The following is an 18,572-nucleotide window of genomic DNA, read 5'->3' on the forward strand; positions in this document are numbered from 1 at the left end:
CTCGTAGAAACTGACCAGATTGGTTTGCCAGGAATGACCCCAAGTCTGGCATGATGGAACAAAAACCCCAACTGGACACGAACAACGGTAAAATCAGCTATGTTATCAATCTGTCATCTCACAACCCCACTGATGTGGAGCTCAGAGTTCTCTCCAGGGGACCTTCATTCTGTCCTACCAAAACACTTGATAAAATGGAATTCTGCAGCGACATGGAGGAATATTTCAGGAGACTGAGGCTAAAAGAGTTCTTCCATGACAAAGAAGAGACAGGACCTCCAAACACTTAAACACAGGAGAAACTAGGGGCCAAGAAGAAGTATGATTGGACACCCCCTACTGGCCGCAATCCCACCTTTGATAAATATATAGACTCCTTTAGACATGAGGTGCAATCTACTATACTGGACAAGCAGAAAAGGGAAGCATTTAATATCAATATGCAGGAAAGAAGGGCCATCCATGCACTCAAAAACCACAAGGAGATCACCATTAAGCCTGCAGATAAGGGTAGCGCTATAGTTCTCATGGATACATCAGACTACATGAAAGAAGCAGAAAGACAACTGACAGACACCAGATACTACACCAAACTGGATCAGGACCCGACTCAGAAATATTTGAGGGGAATGAGAAGGGTCATCACAAATCTGTCTGTGGGCTCCACAAAATTTCTGGAGTTGATACCAAAGAACCCTAGGGTGGATGTATTCTACATGCTTCCCAAACTACACAAAGCTGGCAACCCAGGGAGGCCAAATATCTCCGGTGTGGGAACCCTCACTGAAAAAATCCCAGGATCGGTAAAAGGTATCCTCAAACCACTGGTAAGGAATACAACCAGCTACTTGCTGGGCACCATTGACCAACTGAACAAACTGTCTACCAAAGTTCCCCTTCCAGATGGCACAATCCTGGCCACCATGGATGTGGAGCCCTTTATTCCAACATCCCACACAAAGATGGACTGACTGCCTGCCAGGCATACCTTGAGGCCAATGGGGTTGCCTCTGAATCCGTGTTACAACTCACTAGATTCATCCTCACACACAACTATTTCTCCTTTGACAAAGAGATATTCCTGCAACTTACTGGGACTGCCATGGACAGTAAAATGGCATCGCAATATGCCAACCTTTAATGGCAAAACTGAAATGACTTTTTGACCTCCTGCCCCCAAAAAACATTGGCCTACTTCTGCTACATTTAGGACATCATAATCATCTGAACCAACACCGAACAAGAACTAATAAAATTCCTTGAGAGTTTCAATGCATTTCACCGCACCATAAACCTGACATTAAGCTACTCGTACACAGAAATCAAGTTTTTGAACACTACCATAAAAATTTTGAACAACTCAATATAGACATCCCTATACCGGAAACCGATTGATCGGCCGACATACCTCAGATTGGACAGTTCCCATCCTAAACACATCAAAAAGTCCAAATCTACAGCCAGCCATAAGATACAACCGGATCTGCTCCAACCCAACAGACAGAGAGGAACATTTACACAATCTCAAAAAGACATTTTTAAATCAGGGCTACCATCCCACCTCAATTGATGACCAAATCACCAGAGCCACCAGGATACCCAGAAATCAACTACTCCAATACAAGGAGAAAGAAAAAAATGGACGTATACCTCTAGTAGTGACCTACAATTCACAGCTAGAGGTACTTAGAAAGACTGCGAAGAAACCTTATCATACCGAACACAAGGATGACCATTTGAAAACCATATTCCCGGACACTCCCCTTCTGTGTTACAGGCAACCTCCTAATTTGAGGAACTGTATAATCAGAAGTGCATTGCCCTCTGTCACACAAAAAGGAACTTATCCCTGTAATGTAAGGAGCTGCAAGACCTGCTCACATATACTGACTGCAAACAGGATACAAATCTCCAACACACAGCAAGATTATAAGATCCCGGGGACATTCACATGTTCCACGTCCAATGTTGTGTACCTGATCATGTGCAGTAAATGTCCTGTTGGGGGGCTTTATATATCGGGGAAACAGGACAAAAACTGAGAGCCAGGATGAGATCTCATTGCCACTCAATTACAGAGGGAAAGACTGAACTACCTGTGGCAAAACATTTTTGTGGTCAGGGACACAGCATAAAGCAGATGAGAGTTATTATACTGAAGGGCAATTTCAAGTCGCAGCATCACAGAAGAATTTGGGAGTACAAATTTATGGTCATGTTTGACACCCTCAAGAATGGATTGAACCTCAGCCTGGGATTCTTGCATTAGTGGAAAATATGAAAGGTCTGAAGGAGGTCAGGAGGGATGTTCTCCTCCTAATCAAAAATTTCTTTTTTCCTTTTGCTTTAAAACTTTATAAAAACTCAGAACTTCACTTGTAATAATTTTGCCATTCACTAGGTGGTGCTGCATCACCTTCCATGTGCAGGTTGAAGGAGAGATAAGAAACATCATAAAACTGTCCAGTGCTCAGTGGACTGATTTACGATGTATGTCTCCGCTCTGTTTGTTTGTTGTTTTAAGTTTTGAGTGCAAAACAGTCCCAAATTTCTGTGTGTGAACATTTATTTATCAGAGGAATGTGCTCTCCTCCCCTCCCCTCCGCATCTGTATTTTATAATTATGTGCCATCCAAACTAATTTCATTCCTTAGCCTGACGAAGGGGGCGAGATATCCCCGAAAGCTTGCTTGCTGTAACATCATGCATTTTTGTTAGCCATTAAAAGGTATATCTACAAGATTACTTGGTTTCTCGCTCTGAGAACAATCACACATTGCTCTACTGGCTATCACGGTACCAACCCCTTTTTTTTTTCATTTGATGCCTCATAAACCCATATTGATATGGAGTTATAGAACTACAGTATTTTCCTTGATGTACTCCACGATAGCATCTCTTAGAATCCCCTCAAACATTTTACCCATGATAGAAGTAAGACTTACTAGCCTGTAGCTTACAGTTTCACTTTTTGAACCCTTTTTGAATATTTGCACACTATTGGCGATGTGCCATTCCAGTGGAACAGACCCCACCAGTATAGAGCCCTTAGTATAAGAAAAAAACAATCTGCATATCACATAACTTAATTACCTTTGAACCCACAGGTATATGCCATTGGGACCCAGCGACTTTTTTTAGGTGGGTCTAAACTTCTTGTTGGGTTAAACTGGTAGAACCTGTTGCCAACAGCAAAGTCATTCCAGTTCTCCAAGAAGTCAAACCCCTCCTTCCTTCACCAACTCTTGAGGCACTTGTTTACCTCCATAATCTCCCCTCCCTTTCTGGTGTGACACGTGGTACCGTTAGTATTTCAGAAAATACTACTTTGGAGGTTCCTACCCTAAGCTTACATCCCAATTCCCTGAAATTATTTTGAAGGACCATCCACCTACCTCTAACTTTGTCTTTGGTGCTATTGTGCACCATGACCGCTGGATCCTCACCAGCCCCTCCCAGTAATCTGTCAACCTGATCCGCGACGTGTTGAACTCGAGCGCCAGGAAGACAACACACTGTTCAACGATTTCGATCTTTGTAGCAGATTACCCTGTCTGTCCCTCACTACCAGGACCTGTTTATGCTGCCCTGTGTTCCTATTCTCCTTCTTACTGGAGCAGACATCCCCCTGCCAGTCAAAGGCCATGTCATGTTGCAGTAGTGTTAATCCTGTAATAGCATTTCCCTCATCTGCCAACTTTGTAAACTTAGTGGGGTGTTCCAGTTCAGGATTAGCCTCCTTTGATCCCTTCCCTCAACCCCTCCTTCTGTCACCCAGCTAGCTGCCTGATCATCCTGCACTCCCATACTACTATCTATCCCCACATCTGCCCAAGCAAGTGTATGCTCAGTGAGTAGCAAATGCTTTTCCATGATGGCAATGGATCTCAGTGTTGCAAACTGCGCATTTAGATCCAGGATCTGGGCTTCCAAATATGCAACATGCTCACATTTAAAACAGCGGTATGCACCCTTGAATGGCTGTTCAATGCCTTCCATGGCACAAGGCATTATCAATCATGGAGCACATTCTAAATGGGGATTGTACAGATAGACTAGATAAAAGTAAAATATGCAGAAATTCAAATAGATAAGCATAAAATAAATACCAGTGACTCTTCCAAAGTCCCTGAATCCAAAGTCACTAATTCCAAGTCACATACTCAATGCACAGAACACTTTAGAAGACAATATGCTTAGAATACAGCCATGCATACTCATTCAGCTTGCACGTTTACTTATGTTTGCTTTATAGAGTAATACGTACCCATTGTTTTCAAGGTCACACACAAATCTTATGTAGGGAGACCAATCAAAAGCATCATTGTTTCTATTTAGCCATTTCTTAATTTCATCTAAGCTTTCTTGGGAATAATCAGTAAGGTAGATCTTTTCAAAGGTTTCACATGCAGATAGTATATAATGTATAGTGGGACCAGCACCAATCTCGATGAGGCTTTGGCCTTTTACACGACCTGATGAAAAATAAAATCATGTTTAAAGCATACCTGAGTTTTTAAGAAGGTTTCTAAAATATAACTGTTTTCCTTTCTCTATCATTTTCTGATGGTTTTCCCTATTTTTCTGCTATCCTGCTGTCTGCAATCCACTTTTAGGCAGGGAGCATGTTGCAAGCCTACTATTCTGCCAGTAATTCACTATCATGTACTTCCTTTCCCTTACTTCCCATGCTGCATTGCTCTGTTTTTGGTCCAATCAGCAGGGAGACAGTATTTCCCACACCTTTGCTGTCCCAGGATAATTGTAGAAGTTGGGAATCCATAGACATTCTGGCTAAATGGCTACTAAACCCAATATAATGTGGACACTGACATGCTATAACATTAGTGTTGTAACAACAGAAGAGGTAGAGATTGCAGACAGTGTGTAAACAGATCTGCAGGTCTGAGTGAATGGGAGCATTATGTGAATATAGCCCTTCCCCATCACAGCCTGGCGCTGTCCTCTGTCCCGGTGCTCCCTGCCTCGCCGCTGTCCTCTATGCCAGGGCACTGCCCGTGCCAGCGCTTCCAGATTCGTGCCCGCAGCTCTCAGACTCACCGCAGTCCTCCAACCCCAGCCAATCAGAAACTGGGGTAGTGAACGAGTTCTCTGACAGGTGTATTATGTCGCCACCCCTTACTTCCGGTGGTGACATAATACTCCAGTGCCGTCCGATCCCGGTTGCACACTGACATCACAGTGTGTGCCGGTATCGGCGATGTTAGCACAGCAGCTGAGTGAATGCCGGCAGGGGAGCCGCGGCCCCTGCCGGTATTTACAAGTGGTGGGCGGCCGATGGCGGCGCATGCCAATAGGGGGGGGGGCTCTGCATGCTGCCTCTGGCACGCGTGCCATAGGTTCGCCACCACTGCCATAGAGCTTAAAAAAAAGTGTGTTTACTGGTATCTTTCTCACTGTATGTTATGTTATTGTAGTGCAATTTAAAGATATTGTATGAATTAGTTGATCCACTGTGCCACATACTGGTTTGACTTTTGGGCCAAATACTAAAATTAAAAAATCATAAAAGTGCAAAATTACATCAAGAAATGACCAGAGCATTTATCATTCATCACAATTACAATGTACAAAACTTATAAAGGAAAGGAAATGTTTGTATCACAGAAATACTGGGTATTGGATTGGAAGTATGGGGAAGACAGGGCAAATAAATTAATGATTGCCTAATAGAGATGAGCGAGCACCAAAATGCTCGGTTGCTCGTTGCTCGAGTCGAGCTTTCTGCGATGCTCGAGGGTTCGCTTCGAGTAACGAACCCTATTGAAGTCAATGGGCGACTCGAGCATTTTTGTATATCGCCGATGCTCGCTAAGGTTTTCTTTTGTGCAAATCTTCAAAACCTACGAAAGTGATGGAAACGACACAGATACGGATAGGGCAGGCGAGGGGCAACATGCAGGGCTGCATCTCAGGTTCCCAGGTCTCACTATTAAGCCACAATAGCGGCAAGAGTGCCCCCCCCCCCAACAATTTTTACTTTGGACAAACCCTCATTAGCAAGGCACACCTTAGCTAAGCACCACACTACCTCCAACAAAGTACAATCACTGCCTGCAGGGCATACCGCTGCCTCTTCTCCTGGGTTACATGCTGCCCAACCCCCCCGCACGACCCTGCATCCAATGGGGACTCCATGTGTCCACACACTACTCATTCTGTTTGGGTGTCGGCTACCTCATCGACAACGCAAGGGTTAAACCATCTGCACTCTGAACCCTACCCAAGTCTGTCAGTGTTTTGGGGACAGACAGGTAAAACACCTCAATGGGAATTCTGTGTGCACCCACAGCATGGGTGGCTAGCAGGAACACACAGACGGTACAGAAAGAAATCCCATTGCAGTGCCCCGGATAGCTGCGGTTGCGTGAGAGGAAATACATGTTGGCCGTGGCCCACACGCCATGCCCTAGTCAGTCTGGGTTTTTTGGGGGCCAGATAGGTAGAACACCGCGATGGGAAGACTTAGTGCACCCATAGTATACACAGGCCCCTGTAATATTCCTGTAGCAAATGTATAAGCTGACCCCAGTAACATTTATGTTGCAGAAGCATAGGCAGACCCCTGTAACATGTCTGTAGTAGAAGTATAGGCAGACCCCAGTAACATTTCTGTTGCAGCAGTATAAGCAGACCACTGTAACATTTAAGTAGCATAAGCATAGGCAGACCACTGTAACATTAACGTGGCAGCAGTATTAGCAGACCGCAGTAACATCCTTGTGGCTGCAGTATAGGCAAACCCCAGTAAAATTAACGGGGCAGCAGTATAGGCAGACCCCAGTAACATCCTTGTCGCAGCAGTATAGGAAGACCCCTGTAAGATTTACATTGCAGAAGTATAGGCAGAGCCCTGTAATATTCAAGTGGTAGCAGTATAGGCAGACCCCTTTAACATGTAAGTGGCAGCAGTATAGGCAGACCCCCCTGTAACTTTCTTGAAGCAGAAGTATAGGCAGGCAGGCAGACACCAGTAAAATTTCTGTAGTAATAGTATAGGCCAACCTCTGAAACGTTGGGATACCATGAGCGTAGGCGAAGGCCGGAAAAATTAGTTGGATAAGAGTGTAGGCATGGGCCCCAAAAATTAGTGTACCAAGAGTACAAGTGTACCTCTGAAAAATGTATCAACCGAAAGGGCAGGTGAAACCCATAAACATTTTTTTAAAGATACACCTCACTGTCACTTAATTTGTAACAGAGCCTGGAGGCAGCCCTGTGGAAAAAATTGGTTTATGTTACAGTCTAAATACTTTTGAAACTTTGAAAAAGTGTTAAAAAAATTGGTAGATTTAGATGAGCCTTTTGGGCCGCAGAAAAATTGGCCGTTCAGCGAGATGACATGTTGTTTCTGGAGGAGGAGTAGCAGGAGGAGGACTAATGCCAGAGACAGATTGACAGAGCTAAATGCCCCATTTTACTGGTGATAGAGAAGAGTGCTTTTATCTGCGGTTGCAGCGAAAAGAATCTTTAGGTTCCGCTGCTCTCCGCCGATGGAGAAGAGAAGTCTGGGGAAGTCTAGGCTTTGTTCATCTTTATGAATGTAAGCATGTCGGCACTGGCAGTTGACAGGCGGGTACGCTTGTCCGTGATGATTCCCCCAGCTGCACTAAATACCCTCTCTGACAAGACTCTAGCGGCAGGGCAAGCAAGCACCTCCAGGGCATACAGCACAAGTTCGTGCCACGTGTCCAGCTTTGACACCCAATAGTTGTATGGAGCTGAGGCATCACGGAGGATGGTGGTACGATCAGCTACGTACTCCCTCACCATCTCTTTACAGTGCTCCATCTGACTCAGCCTTGACTGGGGAGTGGTGACGCAGTCTTGCTGGGGAGCCATACAGCTGGCAAAGGCCTTGGAGAGTGTTCCCCTGCCTGTGCTGAACATGCTGCCTGATCTCCGCACCTCCCCTGCTACTTGGCCCTCGGAACTGCGCCTTATGCTGCTAGTGCTGTCAAATGGGAAGTTTACCAGTTTATCAGTTTGTCCACCAGGGTCCTGTGGTATTGCATCACTCTCGAACCCCTCTCCTCTTCCGAAATGAGAGGGGAAAGGTTCTCCTTATACCGGGGGGTCGAGAAGAGTATACACCCAGTAATCTGTAGTGGCCAGAATGCATCTAACACGAGGGTCACGAGAAAGGCATCCTAACATGAAGTCAGCGATGGGTGCCAGGGTTTCCAGTACGCAACACATCGCTGTCCTCACTAGGAAGATCACACTTTCAGGATCCTCCTCCTCCTCGTCCACAGGCCATACACGCTGAACAGATGGGAGGCAAGCAGCATGGGTACCCTCTACAGTGGGCCCAGCTGTCTGTTCCCCCTCCTCCTCCTGCTCCTCCCCCTCCTCCAAGTCAACGCGCTGAGATAGACATGAGGGTGCTCTGACTATCAAGCGACATACTCTCTTCCCCCGTCTCCTTTTCTGACCGCAAAGCGTCAGCCTTTATGCTTTGCAGCGAACTTCTCAGCAGGCATAGCAGAGGAATGGTGATGCTAATGATTGCAGCATCGCTGCTCACCATCTGGGTAGACTCCTCAAAGTTTCCGAGGACCTGGCAGATGTCTGCCATCCAGGCCCACTCCTCAGTAAAGAATTGGGGATGCTGACTCCCACTACGCCACCCATGTTGGATTTGGTATTCCACTATTGCTCTACGCTGCTCATACAGCCTAGCCAACATGTGTAGCATAGAATTCCACCGTGTGGGCACGTCACACAGCAGCCAGTGCTCTGGCAGATTAAACCGCTGTTGCAGGGTCCTCAGGGTGGCAGCGTCCGTGGTGGACTTGTGGACATGTGTGCAGACGCAGCACACCTTGCCGAGCAGGTCTGACAAGTGCCTGTCTGACAACTGTGTCTTATCATCATTGACCTCCTCACCCACCGAAAGCTCTTGAGACAGTTGCCAGAAGTCCCCAGCCTCATCACCCGGACCCCGGGAGCTTTCCAAAGGTTGGGCATCACCATTTTTTCCCAATCAAGGCAGGGGCCTGAGAACAGTTCCTGGGAGTCTGTCTGCTCATCAGAATGTGTCATCTTCATGGAGTGAGGAGGCTGGGAGGAAGGAGGAGCAGCAGCGAGAGGATTCAGAGTTGCACAAGTGGATGGCGTAGAAGACTGGGTGGTCGATACATTGCTGGATGCATTTTGTGCCATCCACGACAGGACCTGCTCACACTGCTCATTTTGTAATAAAGGTCTACCACGTGGACCCATAAATTGTGATATGAAGCTGGGGACCCCATAAACTTGTCTCTCTACTAATCCCGCAGCAGCCAGCTGCGATTGACCTGGACCAGGAACTCGGCCTGTGCCCACACCCTCACTTGGACCTCCGCGTCCATGGCCACGTCCTCTAGGGCTACCCCTACCCCTCAGCATGGTGTATTTCGAATACAGCAGACGCAGAGCGTTGTAAAAAATTAGGCGAATATTGGCCTGCACTTGGAGTCTGACAGCGGTACTGTATCGCACACTGTAGGCTGAAAAAATTATATGCTTGCCTGCAGAAAGGCCAAGCTGGCTAATAGTGATCCACTACAACTCCAAGCCACCACAACAGTAATGCACACGCGCACAGATAGCCCTAAGTAGGAGCTTTTTTGGGGTACTTGTTGACAGGATTTTACACTAGCACTGTCCCTGCCTCACCAATACTTCCCCTATACTCTGTATAATTGGATGCAGACTGAGAACGCAATAGTCTGCAGAGCCCAAGATGAAAAAAAATAATTGGTGCAAAACTGCTCCTAGCAGCCACAACAGTAATGCACATGGTCAGATGTGGCCCTAAGAAGGACCGTTGGGGTTCTTGCAGATGCAAACAGTAGCCTAACACTCTCTCTATAGCAGGAACAGCACTCTCCCTAATCTATGCCAGCGTGTGTCTGAGGCGAGCAGCCGGCAGGACTGCCTTATATACTCGGCGGTCACTTGATCTCGCCAGCCACTCACTGCAGGGGGGTGGGATAGAAAATGGCGCAAAACATGCAGGGAGGGAAATGGAATTGACTCGAGTAACGAGCTTCTCGAGTACCCTAATACTCGAGCGAGCATCAAGCTCGGACGAGAATGTTCGCTCATCTCTATTGCCTAACCAACAGATTTAATTCTAAACTTCTGGAACCAAAGGTATTGAGGTGGCGACATTGTGAAAGTTCTGCCTTGGGCACCAAGCTTTTCCTGCTGTTGCAATATTTCCCTAGGCCCTCAATGTGCTAACCCTTCTCACTAAATCTTTTACTTAGAAGAGTATGACATACTTCTCTTTAAAAAAAAAACATGCTAGAAAATGAATGTCTGACTAAATTATGTATTGCAATATTTGCACATATTGGTAGGACATTAGTCATATCCTGGGTCGAACTCGCAACAGAAACTATATTACAAAGTTAGAATACTATTATGAAAGCACAGTGGCTCAGGAATGAGTATTGTTGACTTAACCTCTTAAGGATAAGTGTTAGAGATGAGCGAGCACCAAAATGCTCGGGTGCTCGTTACTCGAGACGAAATTATCGCGATGCTCGAGGGTTCGTTTCGAGTAACGAACCCCATTGAAGTCAATGGGCGACTCGAGCATTTTTGTATATCGCCGATGCTCGCTAAGGTTTTCATTTGTGAAAATCGGGGCAATTCAAGAAAGTGATGGGTACGACACAGAAACGGATAGGGCAGGCGAGGGGCTACATATTGGGCTGCATCTCAAGTTCCCAGGTCCCACTATTAAGCCACAATAGCAGCAAGAGTGCCCCCCCCCCAACAACTTTAACATCTGAAAAGCCCTCATTAGCAATGGATACCTTAGCTAAGCACCACACTACCTCCAACAAAGCACAATCACTGCCTGCATGACACTCCGCTGCCACGTCTCCTGGGTTACATGCTGCCAAATCCCCCCCCCCACGACCCAGTGTCCACAGCGCACACCAAACTGTCCCTGCCCAGCCTTCAGCTGCCCTCATGCCATGCCACCCTCATGTCTATTTATAAGTGCGTCTGCCACAGGAAAAGCAGGCACACACTGCAGAGGGTTGGCACGGCTAGGCAGCGACCCTCTTTAAAAGGGGCAGGGCGATAGCCCACAATGCTGTACAGAAGCAATGAGAAATCCAATCCTGTGCCACCTCCATCTGGAGCTGCACACGTGGGCATAGCAATGGGGAACCTATGTGCCACACACTATTCATTCTGTCAAGGTGTCTGCACGCCCCAGTCAGACCGCATTTTTTTATATATAGTCACAGGCAGGTACAACTCCGCAATGGGAATTCCGTGTGTACCCACAGCATGGGTGGCTCCCTGGAACCCACCGGCGGTACATAAAAATATCCCATTGCAGTGCCCATCACAGCTGATGTAATGTCGTGCTTAATGCAGGTGGGCTTCGGCCCACACTGCATGCCCCAGTCAGACTGGGGTTCTTTAGAAGTGGAAACAAATGCATTTACAACTCACTGTGGACCCACAGCATGGGTGGGTGCCAGGAAGCCACCGGCGGTACATAAATATATCCCATTGCATTGCCCAACACAGCTGAGGTAGTAATGTCATGTTTAATGCAGGTGGGCTTCGGCCCACACTGCATGCCCCAGTCAGACTGGGGTTCTTTAGAAGTGGAAACAGATGCATTTAGAACTCCCTGTGGACCCACAGCATGTGTGGGTGCCAGGAAGCCACCGGCGGTACATAAATATATCCCATTGCATTGCCCAACACAGCTGAGGTAGTAATGTCATGTTTAATGCAGGTGGGCTTCGGCCCACACTGCATGCCCCAGTCAGACTGGGGTTCTTTAGAAGTGGAAACAGATGCATTTACAACTCCCTGTGGACCCACAGCATGGGTGGGTGCCAGGAAGCCACCGGTGGTACATAAATATATCCCATTGCATTGCCCAACACAGCTGAGGTAGTAATGTCATGTTTAATGCAGGTGGGCTTCGGCCCACACTGCATGCCCCAGTCAGACTGGGGTTCTTTAGTAGTGGAAACAGATGCATTTACAACTCCCTGTGGACCCACAGCATGGGTGGCTCCCTGGAACCCACCGGCGGTACATAAAAATATCCCATTGCATTGCCCATCACAGCTGAGGTAGTAATGTCATGTTTAATGCAGGTGGGCTTAGGCCCACACTGCATGCCCCAGTCAGACTGGGGTTCTTTAGAAGTGGAAACAGATGCATTTACAACTCCCTGTGGACCCACAGCATGGGTGGCTCCCTGGAACCCACCGGCGGTACATAAAAATATCCCATTGCATTGCCCAACACAGCGGATGTAACGTCAGCTGTAATGCAGGTGGGCTAAAAATTCATTTGATTACACTGTAGGCGAGGGCCCACAAAAATTGCTGTATCAACAGTACTAATGTACATCAGAAAAATTGGCCATGGCCAACCAAGAGGGCAGGTGAAACCCATTAATCGCTTTGGTTAATGTGGCTTAATTGGTATCTAGGCCTGGAGGCAGCCCAGTTAAAATAAAAATTGGTGGAGGTGAAAGTTTCAACGCTTTAATGAGCATTGAAACGTATAAAAATTGTTTATAAAAATTATATGACTGAGCCTTGTGGGCCTAAGAAAAATTGCCCGTTCGGCGTGATTATGTGAGGTTTCAGGAGGAGGAGCAGGAGGAGGAGGAGGAGGAGGAATATTATACACAGATTGATGAAGCGAAAAGGTCCCCGTTTTTGATGGGGATATAGAACGATGCTTCCATCCGCGGGTGCAGCCTACCTATTGCTTAGGTATCGCTGCTGTCCGCTGGTGGAGAAGAGAAGTCTGGGGAAATCCAGGCTTTGTTCATCTTGATGAGTGTTAGCCTGTCGGCACTGTCGGTTGACAGGTGGGTACGCTTATCTGTGATGATTCCCCCAGCCGCACTAAACACCCTCTCTGACAAGACGCTAGCCGCAGGACAAGCAAGCACCTCCAGGGCATACAGCGCGAGTTCAGGCCACGTGTCCAGCTTCGACACCCAGTAGTTGTAGGGGGCAGAGGCGTCACGGAGGACGGTCGTGCGATCGGCTACGTACTCCCTCACCATCCTTTTACAGTGCTCCCGCCGACTCAGCTGTGACTGGGGAGCGGTGACACAGTCTTGCTGGGGAGCCATAAAGCTGTCAAGGGCCTTAAAGAGTGTTGGCCTGCCTGTGCTGTACATGCTGCCTGATCTCCGCGCCTCCCCTGCTACCTGGCCCTCGGAACTGCACCTTCGGCCACTAGCGCTGTCGTATGGGAATTTTACCATCAGTTTTTCCGCCAGGGTCCTGTGGTATAGCAACACTCTCGAACCCCTTTCCTCTTCGGGTATAAGAGTGGAAAGGTTCTCCTTATACTGTGGGTCGAGCAGTGTGTACACCCAGTAATCCGTAGTGGCCAGAATGCGTGTAACGCGAGGGTCACGAGAAAGACATCCTAACATGAAGTCAGCCATGTGTGCCAGGGTACCTGTAGGCAACACATGGCTGTCCTCACTAGGAAGATCACTTTCAGGATCCTCCTCCTCCTCCTCCTCCTCCATCTCAGGCCATACACGCTGAAAGGATGACAGGCCAGCAGCATGTGTACCCTCACCAGTGGGCCAAGCTGTGTCTTCCCCCTCCTCCTCATCTTCCTCCTCCTCCTCCTCACCGCGCTGAGATATAGACAGGAGGGTGCTCTGACTATCCAGCGACATACTGTCTTCCGCCGGCTCTTTTTCCGAGTGCAAAGCGTCTGCCTTTATGCTTGGCAGGGAACTTCTCAAGAGGCATAAAAGAGGATTGGTGACACTAATGATTGCAGCATCGCCGCTCACCACCTGGGTAGACTCCTCAAAGTTTCGAAGGACCTGGCAGATGTCTGCCAACCAGGCCCACTCTTCTGAAAATATTTGAGGAGGCTGACTCCCACTGCGCCGCCCATGTTGGAGTTGGTATTCCACTATAGCTCTACGCTGCTCATAGAGCCTGGCCAACATGTGGAGCGTAGAGTTCCACCGTGTGGGCACGTCGCACAGCAGTCGGTGCACTGGCAGATTAAACCGATGTTGTAGGGTGCGCAGGGTAGCAGCGTCCATGTGGGACTTGCGGAAATGTGCGCAGAGCCGGCGCACCTTTACGAGCAGGTCTGACAAGCGTGGGTAGCTTTTCAGAAACCGCTGAACCACCAAATTAAAGACGTGGGCCAGGCATGGCACGTGCGTGAGGCTGCCGAGCTGCAGAGCCGCCACCAGGTTACGGCCGTTGTCACACACGACCATGCCCGGTTGGAGGCTCAGCGGCGCAAGCCAGCGGTCGGTCTGCTCTGTCAGACCCTGCAGCAGTTCGTGGGCCGTGTGCCTCCTATCTCCTAAGCTGAGTAGTTTCAGCACGGCCTGCTGACGCTTGCCCACCGCTGTGCTGCCACGACGCGCGACACTGACTGCTGCCGACGTGCTGCTGCTGCTGACACATCTTGATTGCGAGACAGAGGTTGCGTTGGAGGAGGAGGAGGAGGAGGAGGGTGGTTTAGTGGAGGAAGCATACACCGCCGCAGATACCACCACCGCGCTGTGGCCCGCAATTCTGGGGGTGGGTAGGACGTGAGCGGTCCCAGGCTCTGACTCTGTCCCAGCCTCCACTAAATTCACCCAATGTGCCGTCAGGGAGATATAGTGGCCCTGCCCGCCTGTGCTTGTCCACGTGTCCGTTGTTAAGTGGACCTTGGCAGTAACCGCGTTGGTGAGGGCGCGTACAATGTTGCGGGAGACGTGGTCATGCAGGGCTGGGACGGCACATCGGGAAAAGTAGTGTTGACTGGGAACCGAGTAGTGCGGGGCCACCGCCGCCATCATACTTTTGAAGGACTCCGTTTCCACAACCCTATACGGCAGCATCTCCAGGCTGCTAAATTTGGCTACGTGCACGTTTAACGCTTGAGCGTGCGGGTGCGTGGCGGCGTATTTGCGCTTGCGCTCAAACACTTGCGCTAGCGACGGCTGGACGCTGCGCTGACAGACATTGGTGGATGGGGCCGAGGACAGCGGAGGTGAGGGTGTGGGTGCAGGCCAGGAGACGGTAGTGCCTGTGTCCTCAGAGCGGGGTTAGTCTCAGTGGCAGGTTGGGGCACAGGGGGAGAGGCAGCAGTGCAAACCGGAGGCGATGAACGGCCTTCGTCCCACCTTGTGGGGTGCTTGGCCATCATATGTCTGCGCATGCTGGTGGTGGTGAGGCTGCTGGTTGTGGCTGCCCGGCTGATCTTGGCATGACAAAGGTTGCACACCACTGTTCGTCGGTCGTCTGCACTCTCAGTGAAAAACTGCCAGACCTTTGAGCACCTCGGCCTCTGCAGGGTGGCATGGCGCGAGGGGGCGCTTTGGGAAACAGTTGGTGGATTATTCGGTCTGGCCCTGCCTCTACCCCTGGACACCGCACTGCCTCTTGCAACCTGCCCTGCTGCTGCCCTTGCCTCCCCCTCTGAAGACCTGTCCTCAGTAGGTGTAGCAAACCAGGTGGGGTCAGTCACCTCATCGTCCTGCTGCTCTTCCTCAGAATCCTCGGTGCGCTCCTCCCTTGGACTTAATGCCCTTACTACTACCTCACTGATAGACAACTGTGTCTCATCGTCATTGGCCTCCTCACCCACTGAAAGGTCTTGAGGCAGTTGCCGGAAGTCCCCAGCCTCATCCCCCGGACCCCGGGAACTTTCCAATGGTTGGGCATCAGTCACGATAAACTCCTCTGGTGGGAGAGGAACCACTGCTGCCCAATCTGAACAGGGGCCCGAGAACAGTTCCGGGGAGTCTGCCCGCTCCTCAGAATGTCTCATTTTCATGGAGTGAGGAGGCTGGGAGGAAGGAGGACCAGCAGCCAGAGGATTCTGAGTTGCAGCAGTGGACGGTGCAGAACTCTGTGTGGACAATAGGTTGCTGGAAGCACTTTCTGCCATCCACGACAGGACCTGCTCACACTGCTCATTTTCTAATAAAGGTCTACCGCGTGGACCCATTAAATGTGCTATGAATGTGGGGACGCCAGAAACGTGCCTCTCTCCTAATCCCGCAGCAGTCGGCTGCGATACACCTGGATCAGGAGCTCGGCCTGTGCCCACACCCGGACTAGGGCCTCCGCGTCCTCGGCCGCGCCCACGTCCTCTAGGCCTACCCCTACCCCTCAGCATGCTGTATTACCAGGAATGCAGAAACACAACGCTGTAATTAAATGTGCCGCTTATTGGCCTGTGGTTGGAGGCTGAGTTCGCTTACGGAATGCCAGGAAATAATTTGGCGCAAGCCTGCTGTAACACTTAGCTGGCTGCGTATTTATTTGGAGAAATACTACCCCCAGCAGACACGGACCCTGAACACTGAGCAGAGTGACAGGCAGGCCAAATAGATTTTTTCCAAATATTTTTTTTTAAAGGACCACTGCGTATATTCAATCTATAATATATGTCTTCTGGCCCTGCCTACACAGTTCTGTCCCTGATGTGTGTGTCACGGAACTGCAGTGTTGCACTGTTATTAACTGCAACAGACCGGTGATTTCAGAGCCAGGAAATAATTTGGCGCAAGCTTGCTGTAACACTTAGCTGGCTGCGTATTTATTTGGAGAACTACTACCCCAGCAGACACAGACCCAGAACACTGAGCAGAGTGACAGGCAGGCCAAATAGATTTTTTCCAAATATTTTTTTCTAAAGGACCACTGCGTATATTCAATCTATAATATATGTCTTCTGGCCCTGCCTACACAATTCTATCCCTGGAGTATTACTGCAGGGTGCAATGCTCTGCACGACCGATATACCAAAGAAAAAAAAAGTGCAACACTGCTAAAAGCAGCCTCCACACTACTGCACACGGTTAGATGTGGCCCTAAGAAGGACCGTTGGGGTTCTTGAAGCCTACAATAACTCCTACCACTCTCCCTGCCTCCACACTTCTGTCCCTGGACTATTACTGCAGGACGCAATGCTCTGCACGGCCGATATACCAAAAAAAAAAAAGTGCAACACTGCTAAAAGCAGCCTCCACACTACTGCACACGGTTAGATGTGGCCCTAAGAAGGACCGTTGGGGTTCTTGAAGCCTACACTAACTCCTAACACTCTCCCTACAGCAGCTCCAACACGATACCACTGTCCCTCAGCTATCTCACAACGCATCTGAGGCGAGCCGCGGGAGGGGCCGATTTTTATACTCGGGTGACACCTGATCTCCCCAGCCACTCACTGCAGGGGGGTGGTATAGGGCTTGAACATCGCAGGGGGAAGTTGTAATGCCTTCCCTGTCTTTCAATTGGCCAGAAAAGCGCGCTAACGTCTCAGAGAGGAAAGTGAAAGTAACCCGAACATCGCGTGGTGCTCGTTATGAGTAACGAGCATCTCGAACACGCTAATACTTGAACGAGTATCAAGCTCGGACGAGTACGTTCGCTCATCTCTAATAAGTGTCTTAAAGGACCAGACACTTTTTATAGATTTTACCCATTTGGCGGTTTTAATGGACTTTTTTTTCTACAGCTATCAAAATTTTTCTTTCAAGGAGAAGGGTTAAAAAAATATATATAAAAAATATAATAAAGTCAGCTCACTGAAGTGATTAAGTATTGTAAGTAGTTCACTAAAATTGTATGACTATGTTCAAGTATGTGATCCTATTTAAGTTGCTGGTTGCTGCAGAAAATCGTTCCTGAACTGTCATTATGAGTAGCTACAGGTGAAGGTTCCCTCACATGGGACAGATTTCCAGCAGAATTCTCACGGATTGGCCGCACCGAAAATCCTCTGGTAAATTGCCGCTGCGGGTTTTGGAGCAGCTTCACCGTCTGCCTTTCCATTGCGGCCATCTCTCCCCTTAGAGAAGAGAGAGGCCACTGTGCGAAAAAAAAAGAATTGACATGCTGCATATTAACTTTCCGCGCCGCATGGCTGTTTGAACACTGTCTGCAACGAATTGGCCGCAGCTTATGGACGAGATTTTTACAAAATCTCATCCACCTTGCTGACTAATCCTGGGATTAGGGCCGCGTGCGGAATTTCTGCGTGGACAAAATTCAGAACAATATTTGCACAGGCAGTACTTGAGGTAGTAATATAATATTAATTTAGTAATGTAGTGCTAATATAATATACACTTAGTACTTCTGGTAATATAATAGATATTTGACTTCGAATCCGGTAAACAATCCTAAATTAAATGGATTTTTCTATCATGTTCTATTTTGCTCAGTTCTTAGTTTCCAGACATGTAGGGTCCAGCAGTTGGGTCTGTCAAACCTCATATTTCTGCCATGAAAGGCAGCTATGAAGATAGCAAAAACACTAATAGATTTTTTTGACTTTTAATCAATTCAATGGAAAGCTGGCTGTGCATGTGATCAGCTCATTTCATGCGCTGACACCAAACTATAAAGCTTTCTTAAAACTCATAACTAGAGATGAGCGAATGTACTCGTCCGAGCTTGATACTCGTTCGAGTATTAGCGTGTTCGAGATGCTCGTTACTCGTGACGAGTACCACGCGATGTTCGAGTTACTTTCACTTTCATCTCTGAGACGTTAGCGCGCTTTTCTGG

General features: G+C 48.5%; 1 protein-coding gene across 5 annotated transcripts in view; it reads right to left on the reverse strand.

Moving 5' to 3' along the window:
* Nucleotides 1-18,572, reverse strand: part of LOC136632205 (nicotinamide N-methyltransferase-like) — a 43,851-nt gene that overhangs the window by 17,723 nt on the left and 7,556 nt on the right. For 4 of the 5 annotated variants that reach the window (XM_066606928.1, XM_066606926.1, XM_066606925.1 and 1 more), the window contains exon 3: nucleotides 4,268-4,478. In XM_066606928.1, the coding sequence (XP_066463025.1) occupies nucleotides 4,268-4,478 (211 nt within the window). The remainder of the gene's footprint in view (nucleotides 1-4,267; nucleotides 4,479-18,572) is intronic. The other variant, XM_066606929.1, reaches the window with a different exon arrangement.

Source organism: Eleutherodactylus coqui, chromosome 6, assembly GCF_035609145.1.
Source record: "Eleutherodactylus coqui strain aEleCoq1 chromosome 6, aEleCoq1.hap1, whole genome shotgun sequence".
NCBI classification, from domain to species: domain Eukaryota; kingdom Metazoa; phylum Chordata; class Amphibia; order Anura; family Eleutherodactylidae; genus Eleutherodactylus; species Eleutherodactylus coqui.